At 41.5% G+C, this 25,918-nt stretch overlaps 1 protein-coding gene and 1 pseudogene across 3 annotated transcripts in view; one reads left to right on the forward strand and one right to left on the reverse strand.

The window, feature by feature from the left end:
* The window catches only part of MFAP3 (microfibril associated protein 3), a 66,558-nt gene that overhangs the window by 35,563 nt on the left and 5,077 nt on the right, over positions 1–25,918 (reverse strand). The window contains exons 1-3 of one of the 3 annotated variants that reach the window (XR_009518928.1): positions 20,563–20,631; positions 9,239–9,355; positions 165–226 (exon numbers count right to left, since the gene is read on the reverse strand). Coding sequence is in view for 2 of the 3 variants with exons in the window: in XM_060008475.1 (XP_059864458.1) it covers positions 16,869–17,662; positions 20,563–20,857 (1,089 nt within the window). In the remaining variant the exon portion in view is untranslated. Of the gene's footprint in view, positions 1–164; positions 227–9,238; positions 9,356–12,412; positions 18,035–20,562; positions 21,027–25,918 lie in introns of those variants that run through there. The other 2 variants (XM_060008475.1, XM_060008476.1) reach the window with 2 other exon arrangements.
* LOC132421998 (large ribosomal subunit protein uL30 pseudogene) lies at positions 23,360–24,106 on the forward strand (annotated as a pseudogene).

A 25,918-nucleotide genomic window follows, 5' to 3' on the forward strand; every position in this document is an offset into this window, starting at 1 on the left:
TCTGCGGTCTTTCAGCTTTAATACTAAATGCGATTCTAGATGGCGTGACTAAGTGAATCTTGCTGTGCCTAAGTGGGTGGCTTAGAGCTAAGAGGCTCTTGACTGGAGTGCGGGCATGACCCAAACCACGAATCTCTCCCCTCCGCGTTATCCCTTCTCCTCACCTTAATTCTCCTGATGACCAAGGGAGCTTTTAACTTCTCCTTGTCCTATTCTTCTTTTCAACCTATGGGGAGAGGGCAGAAAAGAAGGGCCAGTAAGAGGGAAGGGTGGCTGGGCAAAGGCTTCTGATGGGCCCTATCTGCCAGGGTCCCACCTTGGCTAAGAGGGAACTGAGAAAAGTCAAGATCCTTGACTACCAACTGCAGCAAAGAGAAAACCTTACCTGGAGATGGCCCAGGGACTGACCACAAAGTCTGGGAAAACACACCGGAAAATGTCAGCTAAGACATTTAGCTTCTCAGTGCTTTGCTTTTTCATCTTTAATGAGGAGTCAGGGGCGGAGTAATGTTTAATGGACATCTACTCTCACAGGGACTGGCTGGGTGCTTTACGTGTTATCCCATTTAATCCTCACAACGACCCTTCAAGGGAAATATTATCTTCATTTTACAGAGTAAGAAACAGCAGCTTAGGGCAGATAAATCATTTGCCCAAGTTTATACAGCAGAGAAGTAGCAAAGCTGGGATGCACACCAGGTCTAAGGTCCAAGGCTGGTCCACCAGGATGATTTCACTGTCCCTTCAGGTCACTGAACAGGCTCTGGTGTAGGAGGGGGAGGGGGCAGACTGCCTGAGCCCAAATCTCATTTACAAGCCTGTCATTTAGGGCAAGTTACTTAACCTCTCTGAGCCTTAGTTTCCTCATCTATATACTGGAAGATTAGGATAGTTCATACCTCTTAGATTTGTTGTAAGGATTAAATGAGATGAAGTGTGTAATGGGTTTACTGGCCTGAGGCAAATGCTACATAATTTTTAGCTATTATTATTATTAATATTGTCCTTAAATTGTATGCAAACCAACACACAAATAAATCTGTGGTTCACTTGGATTCTACGCTGGGTGGGGTCTTCTGATAAATCCCTGCTGGATTCAAGTGCCATTTGTGAAAGCAGCCCCACCCACACGCAAAAAAAACACAAACATTTTGATGTTTAGATGGTTCGCAGGGAGCTTTCACAATATTTCAACTAATATTTCAGCACAACAAATCCACGAGGTAGGGAACACAGATAAGGTAAGACTTGAGTCACACAGCTGGAGGTGAAACTAAAGCTTTTGTTTTTTTAACTCCTAAGCCCAGAGCTTTTATATGCTATGTCACGGAGAATGCAAACGAATTCTCTTAGAGCCTTCAGGTATATGCATGCATGTACGTCTGGATAGATAGATGGCTATATTAATGAGGAAGGAGGAAAGAGTGAGCCCTGGAACATCCCAGATCCAGGGAGGGATACATTCAAGCTAGGCTCACCTCTCCCCTCTGAGAATTTGGCTTCTGGATTTAAACTTGGAGTGACTACCCCACTCTGTGTAATTCTGCCTCTCGGCTGTGTCTACCTGGACCAGGCCAGGTTCACTCCTTCCCCTCAGCCTTTCCCCAGGACCTGGTATCCATCAAACCCCACTGGGGACTTGTTCAAATGCTTTCACCCTGATATGCCGCCTTCCAAAAGCTTACTGAATATGGGCTGCGGCGGATCTCCGGGAGCAGCTTGTCTTGGTGTTGGGCATGAGGCTTTAGGAGGCAATAACAAACATGTTTCCATGTCCCAGCTGGCCTGCTTGGCCACCCAGGTATTTCCCTCCCAGGGTCTGTGTTAAGCCCTTGGCTGTGGGAGGCAGAGCAGCAGCGAGCCTTCCTGTCCGTTCTGCGGCGCCACAGCGGCCCCTCGTGGCTATCAACAGAACTAAGGCACTCCTGTCTGGTCGGGTTTTCTGCCTTTTTTTCCGTTTAGATGTATTGAGACCTACTGCGTGTCAGCCACGGTTCTAGACACCCTGGACATATCAGTGAACAAAACAAAGTCCTCTCCCTCATAAGGTTTAAGCTTTCTTGTGTGAGTTGGGGGTGGGAGACAGAAAATATATGTGCATATATGTGTAAATGTATGTTGGATGTTCAGAAGAACTATATGAAAAATAAAGCAGGGAGGAGGGTTAGGGAGGGGGAGGAGGATAGCCCTTTTCAATAAGGTACAAAGCCTCACTGACATGGTGACATCTAAGAGGGACCTGAGAGAGATGAGGGAGGGAATCCAGGTACATGCAACATCAAGGATTAAAGGCCTTGAAGTGAGAAAGCACCTGGCCGTTTTAGGAATAACAAGGTGGCCAGTTTGGCTGGAACAGACTGAGTGGGGGAAGAGCAGCAGGAGATGCTGTCTGAGAGGTGTGGGACCAGATCCCACAAGGTACTGGGCCTCCAAGTGTGGCCCCTCCCCATCCCTCCTCCCCCGCGCAGCAGTATCAGCGTCACCTGGGAACTTGCGAGAAATGCAAATCATAGGGCCCCGCCCCAGACCTACTGAGTCAGAAACTCTGGGCATGGGTTCCAGCGGGCTGTGTTTGAACAAGCCTTCTGGCTGAGTCAGATGCTGTCGCAGTGTGAGAACCACTGATGCGAGTCCTCCTGGGCCATCTCAGGAACTCTTTTACTCTGAGATGAGAAGCCATTAGAAGTTTTGGGGCAGAGGAGTGACATGATCTGACATAAAAGAACAAAACCACACTTGTGCCCTCTGGTCCTGCCCCCAGAGGTTCTAATTTGATTGGAATGATATGGGCTGGGCATTGACATTTCTGAAACTTTTCCAGGTGATTCTAATGTGCAGCCAAGCGTGAGGTCCCTCTGGCTTCTGGGTCGAGAATAGGCTGCAGGGGGTCAAGGGAAGACGCAGGAAGCTAAGCTGGGAGGCTACTGATGTAATACGGCTGAGTTGGGAGGGTATTGCTGTAATACAGGCGAGGAATGAAGGGGACTTAGACCAGAGCAGCAGCAGCGGAGGAAATAGATCCAGATTCTGGATCTATTCTGAAGGTAGAACTATCAAGACTTTCTCATAGATTTGATACAGGGTGTAAGAGAAAGTGAAAAGTCAGGATGACGACTCTCAGGTTTTTACCCTGAGCAACTGGAAGGACGTGGTTTCCATTTGCTGGAAGGACACGGTTTCCATTTGCTAAGGTGGGGCAGACGAAGTGAGGAAGAGGTTTCCCCGTGGAGGGGGATCAGGAATCTGATTTTGAACATGCTGACTTGCAAATGTCTATGTGAAATTCAAATGGAGATGCTAACTCGGTTCAGGGGAGATGTCCGGGCTGGACATCTAAGTGTGTGAGCTGTCGGTGACGGTGTTTAAGGTACAAAGGCTGGCTGAGATTACTTAGGGAGGGAGCGTAGATGGAAAAGAGAAGTTCAGAGGAGCCCTAGGGGCGCTCCAATGTTAGAAGGAAGTAGGAAGAGAACCAAGAGCCAGTGGTGTCCCAAGAACCCAAGTGGTAAAGTGTTTCAAGAGAAAGGTGCTGCTCAACTGTCACAAACGGCTGACCAGGCAAGTAATGTGAGGATTGAGAATGACCTCCGGGTTTAGCAGCACTGAGGTCACGGGGGACCACACTGACTGAGAACAGTGTCAGTGGAGGGGTTGGGAGAAGGGCAGAGGCCTGTTTGTGGAATGGGAGGAGAGGAACTGGAGACACAGGACCAACAATTCCTTTATGAAATTTTGCTGTAAAGGGAAGGTGTTGGAGGAAGATACAGTCTAGAAAGGTCTTTTTTTTTTTAATATGAGAGAAGTAACAACATGTTTCTATCTTTGTTGGGAAAGCTCCTCCAGCTCAGGGAAAGATTAGTAGATATTTTAATAGCAACAACATACATTAAGCACATTTTTATGCTCCTGGCACTGTTTAATGTTGCACATGAATTATTCTCCTCACAACATAACATTTTCTCCTCACCACAATCCTATGAGACGTTTCTATTATTATCCCCAATTTACAGCCAAGGAGTCTGAGCTCTGAGAAACGAACTAATGTTCCCAAAGACACACAGCCAGTAAGAGGGAAGAGCAGAGGTTCCATCCTTGAATTGCCTCCAGAGCTAGAGCCCTTGACCCCTGCTCTGCAAGGCCCAGCTGTTGACCTTCCTGCATGTGGGCCACCCTTTAAAATCCCTGCATTTTGGGTGCTCAACTAGAAGGGAAGAAATGACTCAAAACGGTACCAAAGAAACCAACAATTAATTGGAAGTAATCATGCCTACAGCGCTGTTATAAAGTCTCCCAGGTATAACTGGGAGGAAAGCTTTCAGTTATCGTTCCCTTTACACTGTCATGCCCAACACGATGTTGCTGTTTACTGCCTGGAACGTCCTGGGCGCACAAGCTGGCTTTGCTCGTCCTGTTGTACCTGTCTGCAAGGCACAGTCTCACAGGTTCCATTAAACACGTTTCCGTTCTTTGTGCCAGCCTTGATGCTCAGATATACTGCCTACCTCTTCCTCATAGAGCACCCCTCTGCACTAGGCTGGGTGACCTCCCCAGCTCAGTGTCTGCTGGTGGACACTGCTGTAACAGTCCATACCCTTGGTAGAAGCAAAAGGAAATAGTATCTGTACTGGGTTGAACAGTGTCCCCCCCACCAAAGTGTATGTCTACTTGGAACCTTAGGAACGTGAGTTTATTTGGAAATAGTCTTTGAAGGTGTAACTAGTTGAGTTCATGCTAGATTAGGCTGAGCCCTACTCCACTGACTGTTGTCCTTATAAGAAGAGAAAACAGAGACACAAACCCTCAGGGAGAAGGCCATGTGATGACTGAGGCAGAGATTGCAGTGATGCAGCTACAAGCCCAGGAACACTGAGGATTGCTGGCAACACCAGAAGCTGGGAAGAAGCAAGGAAGGATTCTTCCATAGATCCTTCAGAGACAGCATGGCCCTGATGACCTTGATTTCAGACTTGAGTTTCCAGAACTGTGAGCGAATAAATTCCTGTTGTCTTAAGCACCACATTTGTGGTAATTTGTCATGGCAGCTTGAGGAAACTAATACAGTACCCATTGGTCAAAACTTGGCAGTACTCCTGTGAAGGATTATGTGGTGTCCCCATGTGCTATGCAATTAGTGCAGCACTGCATTGAGATCACCATTAAGAATGCATTAAGGAGAGGCACAGAATGATACATCTGGGAGGATCCTTGGAGACAATGTAGTTCAGCCAGCTTCTTTTAAAGATGTGGAAGATAAAGTCCAAGAAGGGCAAGAGGATTGTCCAAGGTCACATGGCTATTTAATTGCTGGGCTCATATCTGTTTGGTTTACATTGCATCCCCTGTAACCTAGAACCCTGCCTTGTACCTAGCAGGTGCTCAATAAACATTTGTTGAATGAAGGAATGAATGAATGGAACCCAAATGCCTGATCATGTTCTCATGTTCTCAAGATCAAAATCAACACTACTTTGTTTAAATTGGCAATTCTTTTTCCCAAAATGCTAAGATTAATACCTACCAGCTATGAATTGAGTTTTATTGTTGAAAATGTCAAGGCTTCTTGGAGATCCAGCCAGAGAAAATTTCTAAAACTGAAGCATAATGCCTCATAGGTTTTCCTTTACTACCTAAGAAGGACTTTCCTGTTCCATTGGACATTCATCTTCAGTAAATGGCTGTTTCATAAAAATAGTGCCACCTAAATTTGCTAATATTATACCAACCCATTGACTCTAGTTATGTTTAGCTTCGGGCCTTGGAGATAAATTCCTCACCGGTTGTTCACAAGCATAAAGGCAAGATGACTAAGAGCCACAATTTACAGGTAACTACAGTATGTCAGATGTTCGGATATTTGTTAGGCACTCTGCTACATTATCACCTGTCTTCACAGTATAGATTGATAACATCTTTCAAAGTATTGATTGTACCTGTGTTGTCCAATAAGGCAGCCACCAGCCTTGGAAGGAGCTCTTTTTGGAGGTCTGACGTTAGCAGAGACAGGCTGATGGCTTGGCGAACACACAGGAGGATGCTCTTCTGGGTTTTAAAACTTATAAGAACTTATCTTACAGATCAAGTTTATCAAGTGTGCAAAGAAGTATGTCCAGAGATATTTTTTAGGAAACTGTTTGTGAGAGAAAAAGATTGGAAACATCTAAAATGTCCAACAACAGGGGTTGGTTAAAGGGTACATTCCATTAATAGGATGCCAGAAAGCCACTCAAAAGAATGAGGCAGATCTATAGGTGTTCCTACGGAAAAATGTCTAAGACATAAGGTCTGAACAGTACAGTCCCATTTGTGTAAAATAAGTACAATGATATAAAATACATAGAGAAAGGAAGGTGGGATGTTATTGTCTTATTTGCGTAAGATAAAGATAATTACGTAGAATACATATAGAAAGAGAGGAAGGGAGGGAAAAGATTTCTGGAAGAATGTATAAAATACTGTTCATATATGGGGAGTATAACTAAGGATCAGGGGGCGGGAAGCAAAGAAAAGATTTTTGAACCTAAAACCTTTCTATACAGTTCATATTTTTAAACAATGTGCATATATTAAACTTATTTAAAACCCAGTTGTTTAAAAATAAGAAGAAAAATGGAGGGTGTATGACTTGCTATTAATACCCTTGGGGTCTACAAAGAGGCCACAAAGAAACCATGCAAGCTTATTTCCGCATGGATGCTCAGAAAGTAAGGAAATGTTGGCTCTTAGCAGAATTTATACTGATACATGCAAGCTCAGGTTAATAACATGCTCAGAATAGATAGGCTAGAGACAGTGTCACTGGACACATTCAAAACAGAGTCTGGCCAAGCTGTTAGAGGAAAGATATTCCAGAGCACAAATGTTGGACAGATGGATGGTGGAAGATGTTTCCCAAAATGTTGCTAAGTCTCAAAAGGATACAGAAAAATGAAATATGTGGAATGAGTTCTTAATTCATAAGGGGCCACTTTTTTCCTGAAGGAAACATTCATTTCCAAATTCTTTTTCCTGCTTTAGTGGGCTAACATGTGAGCCTGCAGATATTAAGCTGTAAAATTACAGAGTGATCCTAATATTTCCTGACTGCGTTGTCTGTGCCAGGCGTTTTAGCTCTCACAATCATCTGTGAGGTAGGGCATTCACAAATAGGTAAACCGATATTCAAAGAAGTTAAGTAATCTGTCCAAGGTCACTTGGTGAGTAGGTGATGGAGCCCCCCTTTGAGCTTCCTGCCTGCTAAGCTATGTGCATCTCAGCCTTCCAGGCGGAGTGGCTTGCACAGGCATCATCTGATTCTGCAGGAGAGGAAGCTAAGGTCCATGGGGGAAGAGACTTGCTGAAGGCCAGGGTCCATCCTGGTAGTGGCCAAGGCAGGCCTGGAACTCAGGCATCTGCTCCCAGTGCATGTTCATCCACTTAAACTTTTCCTTTAGCTCTTGGGTATATGGCGGGTATTTCAGATAATGTCGAACCGAATTAAATCAGGCTCTTATATATACCGTATTGTAAGAGGCCTCCAATAATGAGGTTCCTTTCTGAAACCCACACTTTCCCAAACTTGAACATCCTCTTCTCGATTTTTGCACTGTCCCTATGGCCCTGAGCATCACCTGTCAATTCCATACTTTGTGGAAGGTTGATAACTGTGGCATCACTTATCTTAACTTCATTTAAACCAAAAATATGTGTGAAAGCATAGGTTTAGTGGTTATTTTCTTCTAACACATATTTTGAAGGGTAATGCTGATCATGTTACTCCCCTCTTTAAAAGAAGCATTTAATTTGTTTTTAGAATGAAGTCTCAGATTCCTAGCCTGGGCTTATGGGAGGAGGGGTCTGCAATCTGGTTCCCTGACACTACAGCATCATCAGGAGACTTGCTGGTCTTACTTTTTCTGCTCAAATGCACCTTTGTCTCACCATTCACACCCTCTGAACATGCTTTTCCATCTGCCTGGAACATTCTTCCCCTGAGCAATTTGTAGGAATCAGCTTAAAGGCCATTTCCTTGGGGAGGTGCTTCCCAAGCCCCAGGGTAGGCCTTTGAGATTCTTGTCGCACTTGTACTTCCTTGGTCACTGTAATCTTTCCCAGCAGATTGTGGGCTCCAAGAGGGCAGGAATCACATTTCTCTTGTTTATCACTCTGGGCAGAGTTCTTAGTGGCCAGCCTGCAGGTACTGTGTGTCTTACTTGTTGATTAAATAAATGAAAGAAGAGAGAAAAAAAAAAACCTATGCAATATACATAAAAGATCGCAGGAAGTATAAAAGGTCTACACATCTGTGATTTCAGAGTTTATCACTATTTTATACCCAAGTATGTAATGTAAGCTTGTAATGATATTCCAAGTTATTGACAAAAGGCTCTGCTCAGTGTGCTGCCAGAGAAAGTGGCACTGAAACTTATTTGAAAACTATTTCCATTAAAACAGTCAAATTGAAAAAAATCTTCTTACAATGGGAACATTAACTATCTGAAAAAACAAAACACTTAGCAAAATACCTATTGATGCCAGAAAAACAAAGCATTACTCTACTTTGAATTAACAAAAGCTGTATTTATGAATTTTTATATTACACATGGGTACATTTCATTTTCCTCCATCTTACTCAGTATCCAGGAGGTTCACGGGTAATAAAACAAATGAATTTCTTCTCCATTAGCCTGTCATCACCACTTTCAAATGGCTCCTTGCCCATACACTCCAATATTTTTCTCATAATAAGTGGTAAAGCCTTCAGCCTTCTCATTTATCTTAACCACGTCCTTTGTGTTCCAGAAAACATAAGTAGTATATTACCTTCCATCTACATCAAGGAAGGAGGTAAATTGCGGCAAAGATTCTAAATTATTTAAGTTTACACAATTAACCAGTATTCACCCATCCATCTATATCAGTGATGCAACAAATATTTAGTGATTTGTCAATTTAGAGGTGCCAAGCTCTGTTTAGTTGCTGATAATATAATAGGAAATAAAGTAATGTCCCTATTTTCATGTAGCTGATATTGTAGGTGGGGGAAATAATATAATAAACAAGTAAATAAATAATAAATAACCAATATCTAATAGAGTGATAGAGTGAATTTGTGTTCCCCCAAATTCATATGCTGAAATCTAATCCCCAGTGTTACAGTATTAGGGGGTGGGGGTCTTTGGGAGGTGATTAGGTCATGGGGGTGGGCCCTCATGAATGAGATTAGTGCCCTTATAAAAGAGACCCTGGAGAGCTCTCTCACCCTTTTCCACCACGTGAGGACACAACAAGAAGACAGCCATCTGCAAGCCAGGACGCTGGTTCTCACCATACACCAAATCTGCTGGCACCTTGATCTTGGACTTCCCAGCCTCTTGAACTGTGAGAGAGAAATTTCCGTTTTTTTTTTTTTGAAATTTCCATTTTTTAATCCACCCAGTCGATGGTATTCTGTTACAGTAGCCCCAGTGGACTAAGACAAATAGTGACAAGTACTATGGTAAAATTAACAGTTATTATTACAGTTATTTAGCCCTGACTCTAACTCCAACCCTGGGGGCACCTACTGTTGTATGGTCAGGGAGGCCTCTCTGAAATGGTGACAGCTTAGCTGAGATCTGAATGCCAAGAAGAAACCAGTGAAGGGAACATCTGGGGGAAGCTATTCTAGGCAGAGGGAAGAACAAGACCAAAGGTTTTGAGGTGGGAGCAAGCTTGGTGTGTTTGAGGAACAGCAAGGAGGTCAGGGTGGCTGGGAGGTATAGTGAGGTGGGTGGTAGGTGATGAGCATGGACACAGGAAGGAGCAGCTCATAGGGAGTCTTATAGGCTATGGTGGGGAGTATGGATTTTCTTCTAGAATTTTCTTCTAGTGACAGGAGACACTATAGAACATTAGCAGGAGATGACATGCTTTTGAAAGTTCACTCTGGTTGCACTGCTGAGAATGGATCACCTGGGGACAATAGTGGGGAACATCAAATAGTACAAGCAAGAGATGATGGTGTCTTGAAACAGGATGACATCAATGGAGGAAGAGAGTAGTGGGTGGATTACATATATGGTTTTTGAAGCAAAACAAGAGAACTTGCTGATCTATTGGACACTGAGAGTAAGGTAAATTGAGTCCAGGATGAAACTGATTTTTGTCTTGAGCAAATGACTAGATGGTGGTGCCATTTACTGAGAGAAGATGGTGGAGGTAGAAACTGATGTATGCTTTTGTTATCAGGTTAGGGAATCAAAAATTCTGTTTCAGATATATTAATTTTGAGATGCCTTTTAGAGGTGCCTGGCCAATTGGTGATGGCAAGTAGGGAGGTGTTAGATCCACAGGTCTGGAAGAGAGCATTTAGAGCTGGAAATATCAATTTGGAGTCACCAGTGTGAAGATGGTATTTAAAACTTTTTAAAAGTTTTACATTTAAAAGTCAGTGATGTCTCCAAGGAAGAGAGTGCTGTTGGAAAAGGGGCAGCCACACCTCCTGAGCCCTCACCCCCAAGTCCCACATTAACCAATGTGGTCCTATACTACAGCACAACAGTTTAGTCCCCCCTCCCATCCCATTAAACAAACATTTACTGTCTCTTCTATACAAAATGTGTTACCCTAAGGAATAAGGGGCTACAAATACAGGTGACTAGTACATGATGCCATCTCTCAAGTTGCTCATAAACTTGTAAGGAAGGAGTAACTATAATATAAAAGGTAGAATGTTACTGTATTTCCAAGAGAGTGCAGGGGTCTTTAAAAGGTAAACTTGGGAAGATAGGCTGGGAGCAGGTCATGGAGGGTCAAGAAATTGGATTTTTTTTTTTTTTTTTTTTTTTACTGCTAAGACAGCAGGGCACCATTGAAGATTTCTGAGTTCCATGACCAGATTAACACCTTTCCTTCACTGTCCAAGGCTTATTCATCCTCCTGGCCTGGCTCAAATCTCACCCCATCCACAAGGTATTGCCCACCCTCTGCTACCACTCACTTTTCGTCTTTAACTCCTTAAGCTTTTATTATCTAGTGCTAATCCATTTAGCGCTTGATGCCACACTGTCTCTTTCAGATGGTTTATTTGTAGGAACATCTTACTTTTTAAACAGGTCTATAAATTCCTTCTTAGCAGCATTCGATTACGTTTCTGCCTCTGGCTGAGGACAGAAACATAATAAGCCCTCAAGCAATGCCTGCAGCTGCTAGTGACACTTCTTCAGGGGATTCTTCTCTGACCTCTGATGAGATCGGATTCCTTTGTTCCAAGCTCTCAGAGAATCATTTTCTAGCACATTTCTGTTTTTAATTATCTACCCTGCGTGTGACTTTTTGAATAGGATCTGTCTTCCCATAGGCTGTCAGTTCCCAAAGAGCAGGGACCACCTCTGATTTTACTCATGATAATGTCCCTAGTTTATGTGTGACAAACATCTGTTGAAAAATTGAATAGGCATAGCCTTAGGTGTTCAAAGGGTCAAGGGACTTGAGCAGAGTAGACTCAGGCATGGTCCAACTGCCTGTAGTTTCTGAAAGAGCAATGAAATTCACATGGCAAAACTACCCCTCAGTGGGAGTTCCTCCTGATAAACTTCCCTTCTGCTTAGGGACAAACTCTTTCCCAGGGGGTGGCTCTTTTATTGTAAGAAGGCCCCCTTGAAGGCTGATTTATCATCACTTAGGACACTTGAGTCCTCCTTCTCACATGGCTAAGCAGGAGGCAAAGCAGAGTGTTTCCAACTGTCAGGAAGAAGCAGCACGCTGGCAGCAGCCTCGATCATCCAGGCAGATGGAGCAACATATGTATATTTACATATATATTTCCTAATCAATAGGTTCCAGTGAAAACATGAAAACTCGAGGACATGATTGGAATTTAAGGGGCTCTGAAGGAGTTTGATTCCTTAAAGAAAATTAGGACAATCGAGTTGTGTTTTGTTTTTTTTAGCTGCAGATGATTTCAGGACAAAACAAATAGTACTACTGAATGATAAAACTTCCCTCCCTAAATTGGTAAATCTCCTCTTCCAAATTAGGCACTGCTAGCATTTCTTCTAAGAAACACATTGCTGGGGACAGCCAAAAAGAGCTTTGAAATCTTTTAACCTTATTCCCGGCCCCTGCCTGCTTCTCTGACATTCTCCCCTCACAGCCACACAGGCTTATTTCTTCTCTTTCTCCAATAGGCCAACCTTGTTGTCCCCTAGGAACTTTGTTATTGCTTGCTCATAGCAGGTGGCCAGTACGTATCTGATAATGAATAAATAGGTTAAGATAAGCCAATTATGCCCCAGCAGAATCCCATAACTTGTCTGTCTGCTGTTTGAGCCACGTGCATGGGAGACTACATAAGTGATGGCTTGAAGATTTAACCTAAGATTTAATGCTTCTGATTCTTGCTTTGTTCATGCATGTGTGGACTGAAAAAAATGCACAACCTAAAAGTTGAGAATTATGTTTTATTCGGCAGACATACTGAGGACTTAAGCCTGGGAAGCGGCCTTTCAGATAGTTCTGAGGGACTGTTCTGAAGAGGTAAGGGAGTAGCCAGGATATACATGAATTTTTGCAACAAAAAACAGGTAGTCAGAACAGCAAAAGATTAGTTAACTAAAGAAAAACCAGACATCTCAAGTTAATGAACTTAATACTTCTCTATGTATGGGAAGATGTAAGAGCCTGGGCTCATCGAAACCATTCCTTTGATGTACACCTTAACTATCTAGGCCGGTATCCTGTTTTTCTCCATCCTGAATCCCCTCAGGGTGCACAGTCAGGGTGGCTGTAGTGGCTGATGGCTGATGGCTTGATGGCTGCAACATCCTTTGTTTACTGATATGGTACACAACATTCTTCATCCATACATGTGAGTATCTTCAAGGAACATGGTTTGCAACTATATCCACCACACAACCACATTTTGCTCCTGTAATTCAAGTGAAGTTGACCTTGTTGCACATTACCAGTTGCCTACAACTTCCATTCTTCACTTTCTTAATAATAAAACACTTCGCTGCAATATGTCCAGTGGAAAAATATACAATTTCATCTTCCCAAGCTTTCTTACAGTTACTGCAGGTAGTCAGGTAACCTAGTTCTGGAAGCTGTATAGTGGAAGTCAGGTGAGGCTTCTGGAAAGCTATCGCCTTCCTGATAAAAAGGTACAGACTTTGACTGTCTACCACAAAAAAAAAAAAAAAAAAAAAGAATGTATCTCTATAGAAGACTTCAGACAAATGAAATACACTCCATTGAACATTTAATACATTACATTCAAGTACAACTTTTTTTAAAAAAAGGACAAAATTATAATGTAAGTATTCATTAACATGGTAACCATTTAAACATCATCTGAACCATATTAAACAACTCATTTACTCTTATGAAATGTGTTGAGAATCTAGGAGTTTATGCATAAGGCTTAGCACTTTTTTGTGTGTGTGTGTGGTACGCGGGCCTCTCACTGTTGTGGCCTCTCCCGTTGCGGAGCACAGGCTCCGGACGCACAGGCTCAGCAGCCATGGCTCACGGGTCCAGCCGCTCCGCGGCATGTGGGATCTTCCCGGACCGGGGCACGAACCCGTGTCCCCTGCATTGGCAGGCGGACTCTCAACCACTGCGCCACCAGGGAAGCCCAAGGCTTAGCACTTCTAACATTGCTGGCGTAGGGGACAAAAGACTGTGTTCTCTTAATAGTGATTCAGGAAATCTGGTATACTTGTGTTACCATAGCTGGTGTGAGGAGGCAAGGCTAGCACCCATGACTGGCCGGGCCCTGGAAAACAAGCATTCACACTCCCATGCTGCTCTGTGACACAGAATACAAACTCTGATTTAGGTTGAAACTACATGCAGGGCGTGGAGAGGACTGTGCCAAGGGGTTCACTGTTGCTGGAGCACAAAAGGGAAGCTGGGTATTTCGACTTTAAAATACGTGGTAAGTGAGGTGAAGAAGCCGGGAGCCTCCTCACAACCATTCCAGGTCAGCGACTCCCAAGATATTTATATCAAGGTAGTTGGTAGGAAATATAAACGCTCACTGGGCCAGACTCAAGAACTAAACTATCGGAACAGATGCGACTTTGAGGACAGGCTTATCAAACTGCCTATAAACTAATCGTGGTATCAGCTCAAAAGATGCCTGTCTGTCTGATTTCAGCTGGTAAGGAATCTCTAAAAATGTTCACATGTCTATTTTTGGTAAATTTATTTCACAAAGCCACCATTTCATTTCATAAGGACAGTAAGGTTCATTAAATCACAATACAAGACAGAATTTGTAAATGAGATGACATAACTATTTCAAATACAGTTTGTTGAGTAAAGGCATTTTCACTAACCATAAAATCTAGCAAGACAGAAGGATAATTACACTACCACTATTGTCAAAAGACTGTTACTGGAGTTTATGTTCAAAAGGTTAAGGATTTTACAAAAAGACAGCATGAGTATTAATAATATATGAAGAGTATTTGATTAGCTACAGAAAATGTTAGTGAGTGTGGTTTTCTTCCTCTGAGCAACTAGATTTAGAAAGTAATGCCAGCTCCACTTAAATTTTGACCTACTTTAATTCCTTATCAGTGGCACCTTAACCTGGAATATTCAAAGTAATCCAGTTACTTTGGCCACCAAATTAAGTCACCGTTACATTCCTAAAGTGATTTATCTAGGATACACTGGAGTAGCCTATACTTGTTATATAGTATTGTGCAAACTTATTTTTTTCCCAATATTTCTTGTATTTTTCCAAAGCCCTGTTTCTCAGGACTTTGATCATTAAATATGTCTACATTAAGGTCCCAAATGCCCATGTCTGTTATGAGAACATGTGGGATAAATCCATTCTCTTTAATGTGACAAGCTACATTCTAAAAATGACCCCAAACCTGCTATATTGGGACAGGTTGCAAGGTGCTATCTAAAGATCTGAGGGACATTCAGGGGATAGACCTCAGACAGGGATTTAAAAATTTTTTACATTTTCAAGAGAAACGTTCTGGGAAGGGAAAAAGTGTTCTATAATCTAGGGCATGTTCAAGAGCCCTTGCTCTCATAGCCAAATGTATGAAAACAGTGTTCTTTAAAGAAATACAGGTCTATGAGCCAAGACAAGCTTTGGCTAAATGATGGGTAGCTTTTGTTTGGCTCTGGAGGTTTCCATGGAAACAGCCTGAGAGACAGAAAAGGCAGCATTATCATTATCTGTAATGCCATCTGATAAAACTGCACATCGATTCATTCATGCTATTGAGAGCAGATGTATTACTTCTGATAAGCCTTCACAAAGGAGAAAGGAGTTCTATCTGGTCACACTTCGAATTTCCTGCCTTCCTCCATTTGAAATTAAAATCCTGATAAAAACCTGTCCCAAACATTTCTCTCAGGAACCTCTGTTCAAGTAATGCTTCAGTAATCAGAAGCCAAATGAAGAAACGTGAAGCACATGGAGCTCCACTGCCAAGTTCTTAAAATTATATGACGCCAAGCTTACTGTAGCTGAAGAAATTATTCTGAAGAGTATGTACAATTCCATTATATCAGATCTCAGCCAGGCAAGAAATACTGTCCTAAGTGTTTATTATACACAGTTGAATCAGGTGGCATCCCTCATAATTTTTCTCCCTCTTTATGTCTAGATCATCTGTATGTGTGTGTATATATATCCATCTGTATTAGTATCTATATATTTAATATAGTAACATACACCACACACCATTATCTAATCTTATTTCAGGTTAGTGCTTCTCGGAAAGGCTGCAAAAGCAGCCCTAGCTCAAAATTCTACACCTGAAGTACACAAAAATAAAAACCTCAACAATAAAATATAAACAAGATGAACAAGATAAAGGCATGCAACCTTTAGCACCATATTAAAGACCACGGAGGGCAAGAGTGTTGACAGAGGTCTGAAGAGGAATTCAGCTGTGGGTTTTCTCCTGGAATGGGATCCCAAACACAGAACTATCTCATAGAGTCCAGTACTTTTATTAAACAGGGAAAGCCTGAGAAATTCTATGAACAGAAATGTCAAAATCCATTAATTTACCAGACACAGATGATTTGACATTGTTTCTTATTCTAAAAACAATGAAGACGTTATTCTTTAGGAACGAACTGTTCACTTTTGGAGAACAGTTGGGAAATCACTGCCGGCTCAATGAGCTAAATGATGCCTCAGTAAGTTAAAAAGACATGATACACCCCCACAAGTTCCAATTTACTCATGGAAAGTAGCTTACTAATGAGCAGTTAGCTCCCCGGTATCTGTATAACGATACAGACATGGGCTACACTGGAGACATTCAACCTAGCATATACAACTGTATGCTCCACCAGCAAGACATCTGAAAAACACCCACACCTCTATGCATAGCATTGGTGTGGGAATCCAAATCACAAAGTTTCAGCTTGGTCCTTTCCATAAAAAGGGACTCAAAGTCTAGGGAAGCGTTTATTCAGAAATGGGCTGAAGATTCTTTTGGTTTAAAGGTGGCAGGTAAGAAGTTAGAGGGCCAGAAAAGTCTTTAGATATCATCCAGTGCAAATCCCTCATCTTGTTAGTGGGAAAACTGAGGCCTAAAGATAAGTGTCAGCCCTAACAATGGAAGAACCATGACCAGAAGAGAAGCCATGTAATTCTGGGTGTGGTACTTTCCCCATTAGGCTGATGTCTCAGGCCCCTTTAAATCTCAACATGTGTCATTTAATCAAGCTCACGATAAATGACTGAGAAAGATCAGATAGGGAAAACACTGAATTTTTAGAAAGATTTTGGTAACAATTCATGTCCTGATGTGCTTAATATGAGCAAGGGGAAAGTCCTACTTATCTTTTGGTAAAAATGTTATTTCCTGCATGAAACAGGTTCCTTTTCTGAGAGCCATTTTTGTAGGTACTGGGGTAGCTCACAGCTGGCAGCTTTCATATGCCCCATCTTTGTAGTTAGAGTTCAATTCAGCAGATCCTGTATCATCAGGCGGGCTGAAATGATTGCTGTCTTGAGAATCTGTATCAATACTTTTGGTCTCTGACTGAAGGTGGACAGAAACCTGAACTGCTATCTCCTGGCCTTGTTCACTCAGGGAACCATCATCCGAATCTCCTCCTGGTGAATTACTCCGGCCCATCTCTGGGTTAATGACAAAGATGCCATCCTGAGCATTCAAGGCAGGTCTCTCTTTAATTCTTTCTCCCATGTCATCAGGGTCATCCACTCGCACAGCCTCAAACATCTCCTCTACAAAGGCCCGACAGTTTAGAATAAGAGGTGGCAGAGGGACGCTTCTTGCCAGTTCTTCAATATAACGAGCAAACTCCATGGTTTTAAACTGTGTGACTTTGGCGAGCTCCAGAGTCTTGGCTGAGGTGATGATGGGGATGCGTTTTGCGATCTCAAAGGCCTTCTGAAGTTTCTCTGCCCCTTCAGTTCGGAAGAATTCATTGATGGCTTTCTCAGTTTTACGAAGATGGCTGCTCATCATGCACAGCCGTGTGACATTCAAGATGAGAGTGATTGTAAAGGCAATCAGGCAAACCACCATGTAGTAGACACTCATGTCTCCCGAGGTGAAGATAACACGCAGGGTGACCGAGTAGGAGGCACGGATCGGAGACGTGATAAAACATGTATAGAGCCCACGGTCAGCAAAGGCTATGTTCGTGATATTCAGGAAGTTATCAGAAACCAACCATTTTCCACCTGATAACCCAACAGAAATAAAAAATTACAGCATAAAGAACACTATTGCTAAATATGCCAACTGCCTTATCAATATTCCACCTCTTCATGAGAGTACTTTAAATCAACTCTTCTATTAGGCTCTGCTATTTCCTTAAAAGATGTAAGAAAGGGCAGACTTTTTATGTTCAGAGTCAGAATTTAAACAGCCTGGGACTTAAAAAAGGGAATCAAGATCTTCCTGACACTAATGATTATCATAACTACCTTTTCACTGCCAGATGTAAGAAGCCTTTCAGGGAGACAGGTGTGTCGACATAATGCTAAATGACTAAACTTAAAAAGAAATATTTACGTGTGTGTGTGTGTCTATATCACAGTCTCTACCTAGACTTTCTCATAAATAGAAGGATGTGCCTCAGAAATATAAAACAATGGTTATTTATAATGGGTTATGAGTAATTTTTACTTCCTTTTAAACTGTTTACTTTCAATAATGAACTTATCTATTTGAGACAAAAACTATTTTTAAAAAACCCTACCAATTTAATGCATTTCTTCAATTACTAAGTGGCTAATCTGGCATGCCTTGCACATGTTAATTTGTCTTGTTAGAAAAGGTTGGTTGATGATAGTATCTTGTTTTTCTGGCAGGAGTAAATGAAGCACAAGCCAAAAGATATGTTTCACAAGCGAGGCTAAATGACCAGCTTGGGAGAGAGAAAAAAGTTGCCCTTAAGATGCCTAGGCTTGTTTTAAACCTAAAACATGCTGCCTCTCTTCCATACGTGAAGGTATCTTCATTCAGGGAACGCGTATACAAAAGCACATGAGTATGAAAAACAAAGCACACTGACCACCCACCGTGATTCAACATCCTTTAATAACTTGGAAAAGAAAAACCAACTTGGCTCTGCCTGCACAATTCTCACCTTTGTGGTAAGTTCTCAGTGTACTCTGTGCTTTAACTATGAAAGCCATTCAAAGATGGGATAGATGTGCGGTGTAGGTATGAGTCCCAATGCCTAGAGGTGGTGTCCCAGAGGAGGCTGGGTGACTGCTTGTTAAGCACCATTTCAAGGTCTAATCTTCCAGATCTCTTTCATCCCTGAGATTCTGTGGTTCAGGAGTATTTGGGTGGCACATCAATTAGTAAGTACTGTGGATTGTGCCCATTCTTATCATCATCAAAATTTATCTAAATTCTAGTTATATTTTTACTAAAGTAAAAAGAGGAAAACATGTAGTTATGAATAGAGTCATTATTTTATAAACTTCTGTTCTATAAACTTGGAGCTATGAAAAGGATACCCTGTGAATCCACGGTATGATGAACTACATAGACTCCATTCATCAACCACTATAACCACAATCTGAACTCTCTAGCTCACTTGCTGATAATAGCTCAAGATTTATGAACCTTATACTAGACTAATATGCTCTTTAAACTCTTCTCAGTTGAGATTCATACAGTTTAATATAATTGTCCAGAGCTGCTGCTGAAAGCATCAATGACAGATGTTAGTGGTTTTCAAAGTAAGGGCAAAATAGGAAAATAAAACTATCATTCCACTTGGCTGGTCTTATCCTGACCGAAGCTTTGTCTATACAGTCAGTCCGTAATAATCATATTGATTAACCCACATCTTAAATGGGTTTGTTAGGACCCTAGAGCCAAACGAGGTAAGAGTCTAGTTCAGTGGATCCAAAGAGGGAACCCCAAATCATGTTCAAAATACCACTCTAGAGATTCTGATTTCTGGGCACCACTGTAGAGATTCTGATTTAATAGGTCTATATTCTTAAGAAGCTCTGTTCTTTTTAACATTCAAACTCTTCAATCCCTTGGTGGCCAGTTACTCAGTTTCCAGAAGGTTAAAATGTTTAGCATATACTTTAGAAGGAAGCACCATCTGTCTCCTTTTCTGTTTTCCACTCTAATATGAATAGCCAAATAGCCTTATATTCCAAGAGATTAGACTACCTTTCTAGCAAAAAATATAAAGGGGCCTTTTCCGAAAAGTGTAGCTTGTGAGGATCCCAGAATTTAATCTTTATCCCATTGATATTTCATGGAGATTTCTTCCTAAGGTGTTTTAACACAGTAGTCTTCAAAAAAAATAATCTTTCTAACAGAACACTAATTAAAGGAAATAGTATTCTGATTAAGATGTGTTTACGGTTTCATAAACAGCATAATCAAATAAAAACCTGTCAAAAAGTAGACCTTGGTCACATTATTATGATGTTTGTGTGATTTTTTAAGACTGACAGACAAAAAAAAAATACAAGGGAAACTCTCCTGTTTTCAAGTAAATTAAGGTATAGAATAGAAAGGGCTTATAGAGTTCCTCCTCAGTGCCCTTCTGATTCCGAGGGACTTAAAGTTTTATGCACAGATCTTTATAACTATTTTTAAAAACATCCTGGATTTTCTCCAACATTTTTAGTAACTCATTTCTGAGCAAAACATTTTTATTTATGACTCTAAGTCTAACCCAAATCCTTCTTGCTGTATTCACACAGGGCCAGCACTCTGTACTACTCACATTACAGTCTAGGTGAATGGCGCCCCTGGAGTTGTGCAGCGTGTAGCCTGCACAGCTGTATGCAGCAACCCTGATGGAGTCTACCTTGAATGAAGAAGGAAACCAGCTCACCAAGAGGAGAGAAAATAGCTCACCATCATTATGTGAACACCTTTTAAATTTATAACTATTCTCTATTTATTTTCTTCTGGTTAAGTAATTACCATTATTTTGCTTTTTCTGATAGGTATAATACTCCAGGCCTTCCAAAGTTTTAACTATTTACTGTAGTACCTCATCTTAGAGATTTCTTGTTGAATATGCCTTAAAACCAGGAAGAAAGAAGTAATAGGAAATGAGTAACCTTGATTAATTATACTCTGGCATAGTTACCTCTGCCTCTGTTATCCAGCTGCTGTCCTTTTGAGTTGTACCAATAGACACCTTCATAGTGGTCGACTGTGAGAAGACACTCAATTGAAACACTAGTTCCCTCTCTGGCTATGATGACATCATCACCTGAGTGGGAATCTGCTGAGAGTTCAAAACTTGGGAGAAATGATGCATTGGAAGAACTATGATTTGCTCCCAGAGGGGTCATCTGGTTGAAGCCTACATCTTCCAAAGCAAAAGCAGCTGGCACAGTAACACTCACAACTAAAGTGAATAAACAACAATGTGGCTTCATGGGAAAATGGGAGAAAATCTTGTTTAGAGTTGGAGAACTGAAAAGCTTCTATATTATAACAAGAGCACGGTGGGTCATTGATTGCTTGGTATTGGAGTTTTCAAAAAAAATGGTAGATCCAGGTATATTTTGAAGTCTTCAAGATTAAAAGAGATGAGTGGAGACCAACCTAAAAGAAAGCCAGATATAAAGTTTAACCAGGAAAGACTCATAACGGGGTGAAACTCTATGTCCTAAAAATAAACAGATGTGAAACTGATTAGAATAATTGGCATCAACATTAGGGAGTGAAACAGAGAGAACACCACCTAAAAATCCCAACGGAATCGGTTGAAAGAGCACTGAATTGGGAAACGGCAGACCTAGATTCTGGTATTAGCTTTGCTACTAACTAGCTGTAGGTCCTTGGCAAGTAGCTGGGCTTGTTCTCTCATGTGTCAAATGAGGGATTGGATAAGACAATCTCTAAGGGCCCTTCTAGTTCTGAAATGCTGTGATTCTATTTCACTCTGACAAACTCCAAGCAACAGGGAGCCAATGAAGGTTAAAATATTTAGCTTAATGATCTTTTATTCCACCTGTACCATTACCAAATGCTGTTATATCAATAATTTAAATCAACTGGTACATTATAATCATAACCATGGAGCTCAAAATTTGAGTAATTCAAGTATACAGACATATAAGATATAAATAATACAGGGCTACCTGAAGTAGTTTTTTTGTTTTAACATCAGAAAGAAAACTGCACTACTACATGTACATAAATAGTTACTGACTTCTGAGGCTATAGAACCTCCCTCTTGGGCAAGAATGTTAGACAAAAGAATTTTCCTTTAATAATTTCTTCAATATCAAGAAACAAAATTCAGTATATTTAAGTTTGTAAGAATACCAGATTTCTAGCTCAAAGTCTATAAAATTAGCTAAGGGAGGAACTGACACCTTAAATGTCTAGTTGGTAGAAATACAGATGTAAACTACAGGGAAAGATTGTCAGACACATTTAAAAGAAGAGTAAAATATCATAAATAAAAGCAAAATGATATCCCAGTCTAAGAATCTATGTGATTATGATGAACTTCCTGGTAATTTGATTCCTCTTTTAAAATCAGACTCTTTTAAAAAAAACTTAGTTATTTAATTTATTTATTTTTGGCTGCGTTGGGTCTTTGTTGCTGCACGCGGGCTTTCTCTAGTTGCGGTGAGTGGGGGCTACTCTCCGTTGCAGTGCACGGCTTCAGTAGTTGTGGCACGTGGGCTCAGTAGTTGTGTCTCATGGGCTCCAGAGCGCAGGCTCAGTAGTTGTGGTACACGGGCTTAGTTGCTCTGCGGCATGTGGGATCTTCCCAGACCAGGGCTCGAACCTGTGTCCCCTGCGTTGGCAGGAGGATTCTTAACCCCTGTGCCACCAGGGAAGCCCCTAAAATCACTGACTCTTAAAGAAATATTTCAAATTCTATTTCTATAAAATATGGGATGAAACACCTACCTTTATTTCTTATGAGGGCCCAAAATAATCAGTTTTGGAAATGACATTTACTCCCCTGTATACTCACGTGAAAGCTGCTTGATCATACAACATAAAAATCAATTGATCATTGTATTTTGCCATTAAACTACTCAAAGTCTAAATTACATTAAGTTGTAAATATCACTTAATCTTCATTAGACCTTGAAAGGATGGTTGGATGATGACAATAATTTTCTCTTTCAAATTTAAGTATGGACTATTTAGAGTAAAACAAAGAACTTCAGAATTTGCTATACATAAATAGATAAACACAGGTGCTTGTTTCCATTTCTTTCCAAAACCCCACTAAAATGACACTAAAGGAAACAAAGCACTTAGGCACTGCAGGGGATTATAGAAGTGATCTGGTCTAACCTCTTCACTGTGACTTGCTCTTTAAGAGCATACTATAAGTTAGCAGGAGAATCCTGGTCTCTATTGGGAGGGAGTGGAGGGTGGAAACAATGGAAATATCATTTATTAAATGACTGAAGTAAGCCAGGCACTGTGCTAGGGCTTGATATATGTAAGCTCCCAACTTTTTCACTACAATTGGCAGATGTGATTTTTGTCCTTTATTCTAGACTCGTGGTTCTCAACAGTGACAGGAAATGAGTGTGCTGAAAAAGCGCTCCAAGTTTTCCCCAGGACTTCCATAACGAGTACCTGTGGCTTCATCCAAGTTGGCATTTCCCAAATTTCATTCATTTCTTCTACCGTTATGATTTTTTTTTTTGCTATATCCATGAACCAAATTATTATTAGTTATGCTTTTCTTAAAAAAACTCATTTTTCTTTCATACATTTATGTTAAAAGGAAAGTCTGTATCACATCTGTAGATAAAAGTAACTGTACACATAAGCACAATGCAAACAAAGTCATGTTATTAACTTCTAGAGATACTGCCATCTCTTGAAGGCTCTGAGCTAGAGGCCTGCTCTCTTTGTGGAGAAAACAAAAACAAAACAGCTCTTTCCTGGCTGGAACCATGGAGAGTGCAGAAGAGAAGAAAAAGAAGGTTCCTGCTGTGCCAGAAACCCTTAAGAAAAAGTGAATTTCACAGAGCTTAAGATCAAGTGCCTGAGGAAGAAATTTGCCCAAAAGATGCTTCGAAAGGCACGGAGGAGGTTGATCTATGAAAAAGCTAAGCACTATCACAGGGAATACCGGCAGATGTACAGAACTGAAATTCGAACGGCTGGGATGGCAAGAAAAGCTGGCAACTTCCACGTACCCGCGGAACCCAAATTGGCATTTGTCATCAGGATCAGAGGTATCAATGGTGTGAGCCCAAAGGTTTGAAAGGTGTTGCAGCTTCTTCGCCTCCGTCAGATTTTCAATGGCATCTTTGTGAAGCACGAGGAGGCTTCAATTAACATGATGAGAATCGTGGAACCATACATTGATTGCATGGGGGTACCCAAACCTGAAGTCAGTAAATGAACTGATCTACAAGCGTGGTTATGGCAAAAGCAACAAGAAGCGAAATGCCCTGATGGATAACGTGTTGATTGCTCGATCTCTTGGCAAATACGGTATTATCTGCATGGAGGATCTGATTCATGAGATCTATACTGTTGGAAAACGTTTCAAAGAAGCAAACAACTTCCTGTGGCCCTTCAAATTGTCTTCTCCACGAGGTGGAATGAAGAAAAAGACCACCCATTTTGTAGAAGGTGGAGATGCTGGCAACAGGGAAGACCAGATCAACAGGCTTATTAGAAGGATGAACTAAGGTATCTACCACGATTATTTTTGTAATCTGGTCAGTTAATAAACAGTGACTGCTTTCAAACTGAAAAAAAACAAAACAAACCTCCCAGAATTCCACTTTATTCTAATACCACCTCATTTCTTATTCTGCCACTCCTTTGCTCCCCACCGCTTCTTACTACAGAGTTTAGAACCTACTATTTTAGACCAGAGGTATACATTTTAATCTATTCAACTGTGTCTACTGAGCACATACTTTGTGCCAACCTACTCTACCACAGACACCGTCTCTGCCTTCACGGAGCTCAGTCAGGTAGAGGACATAGACACTAAGTACATACAAAATACACTAAATGCTACCCAAGGGAAAGTACAGGATGCTACAGGAGCACCCAACATGGAGAGCTAACCATGTCGCAGAAAGCCTCCCTGAGAAAGTAAGGTGTGCAATAGGACCTGAGGATAAATGGGAATCGAGAATGCAAGAGAGCCATCTAGGTAAAGGGATGGGGGCAGGGAAAAAGCAGAGGGGTCACTGGTTAGAAAGTGTTCAGGAAAAAGAGCTACAAGTTGTGGCCAGAGAGTAATGGGTCTGATTCCTGATCCTGGAGGGGAGCAGTTTCGACCAACAGCAAAACTGGAGGTAGACTTTGGGAACTGGAGTGGCAGGTTGAAGTGAGTGAAAGAGATAATTGTCCAAGGTGAAGCAGTCAAAGAACTGAGAGGCTCAAAAGTGGGATACCTCATGTAAGGGGGTGTTAATGTCCCCCCAGGATCAAGGCAGCTAAGGTAGAAGACACTGGAAATAGAAGAAATGGACTCACTCTCCCTGCTCTGAGATCAGGAGCTTCAGGGGAAGGAACAGCTTCCACGTGACAGCCTCCACGTGACAGGGCTGTAGGGCAATAGTGTCCTGGCAGTGTTACTGCTGAATGGAATCCCTTCTTCATGCAGCTTCCCTGAGCCTCCTCTCAAGGCCTGGCTCTTCCTCCCATATGGATCCAGAGTATACCTGGATGCAGGATGGCTATTCCCTGACCCCTGTAGCCCTCACCATTACACTATTCACCTGGCTCTAGTATATGCTGCTCTGTACTAGCAGGCAGTCTACACCATCTCACCTATGAGCCCTTTAAGCACAGGGACTGTATTTTTTTGATGCTATGTTTCGTAACTCGCACATGTTCAATAAATACTTACTGATAGAGAATAGTTTGAATATAACCAAGTATGTTATGGATCTTTGTAAACTGAAGAATGGTATACGACAGGGATCATATTATTCAGGCCCACATACATTTACTAGCACTTGTTATATTCTCTGAGACAAAAAGAACCAATGTTGTAATCTCGAAAGATCCTAAAGACATAATGCCTAAATGCATTCCTTGAACCAACCACTAACCCTCAAAGTCTTCATTTACCATCTAGTCCTAGGAGATAATGGTGGCAATAAAAGATTACCAAGTCCAGAGTTTCCAAGCCAGGCTGAATATCACAATCACCTAGAGAACTTATTAAAAATATAGATTACTGGGTTCCACCCCAGACCTACTGACCTGATGAATAAGAACCTCTGCCTTTGGACTTTGGAATTCATGGTTTTTAATTAGCTCCCTGGGTGATTCTGAGGCAGAGGGTCCATGGACTAGCTATCACTAATATACTTCCTCATTTCCTCTACAACAGCCCTGCTCCAGACTGTCTGAACACTTCCAATACGAGAGAACTATTACTCAGACTACATTCTGGATTGTTGACCCCGGAACATCATACTTGCTGGCCTCTGATAAAGGCAGGGTAGCAGAGAAGTTCAGAGTACAGATTCTGGAAC

This window comes from Delphinus delphis, chromosome 3, assembly GCF_949987515.2.
Source record: "Delphinus delphis chromosome 3, mDelDel1.2, whole genome shotgun sequence".
Lineage (NCBI taxonomy): Eukaryota > Metazoa > Chordata > Mammalia > Artiodactyla > Delphinidae > Delphinus > Delphinus delphis.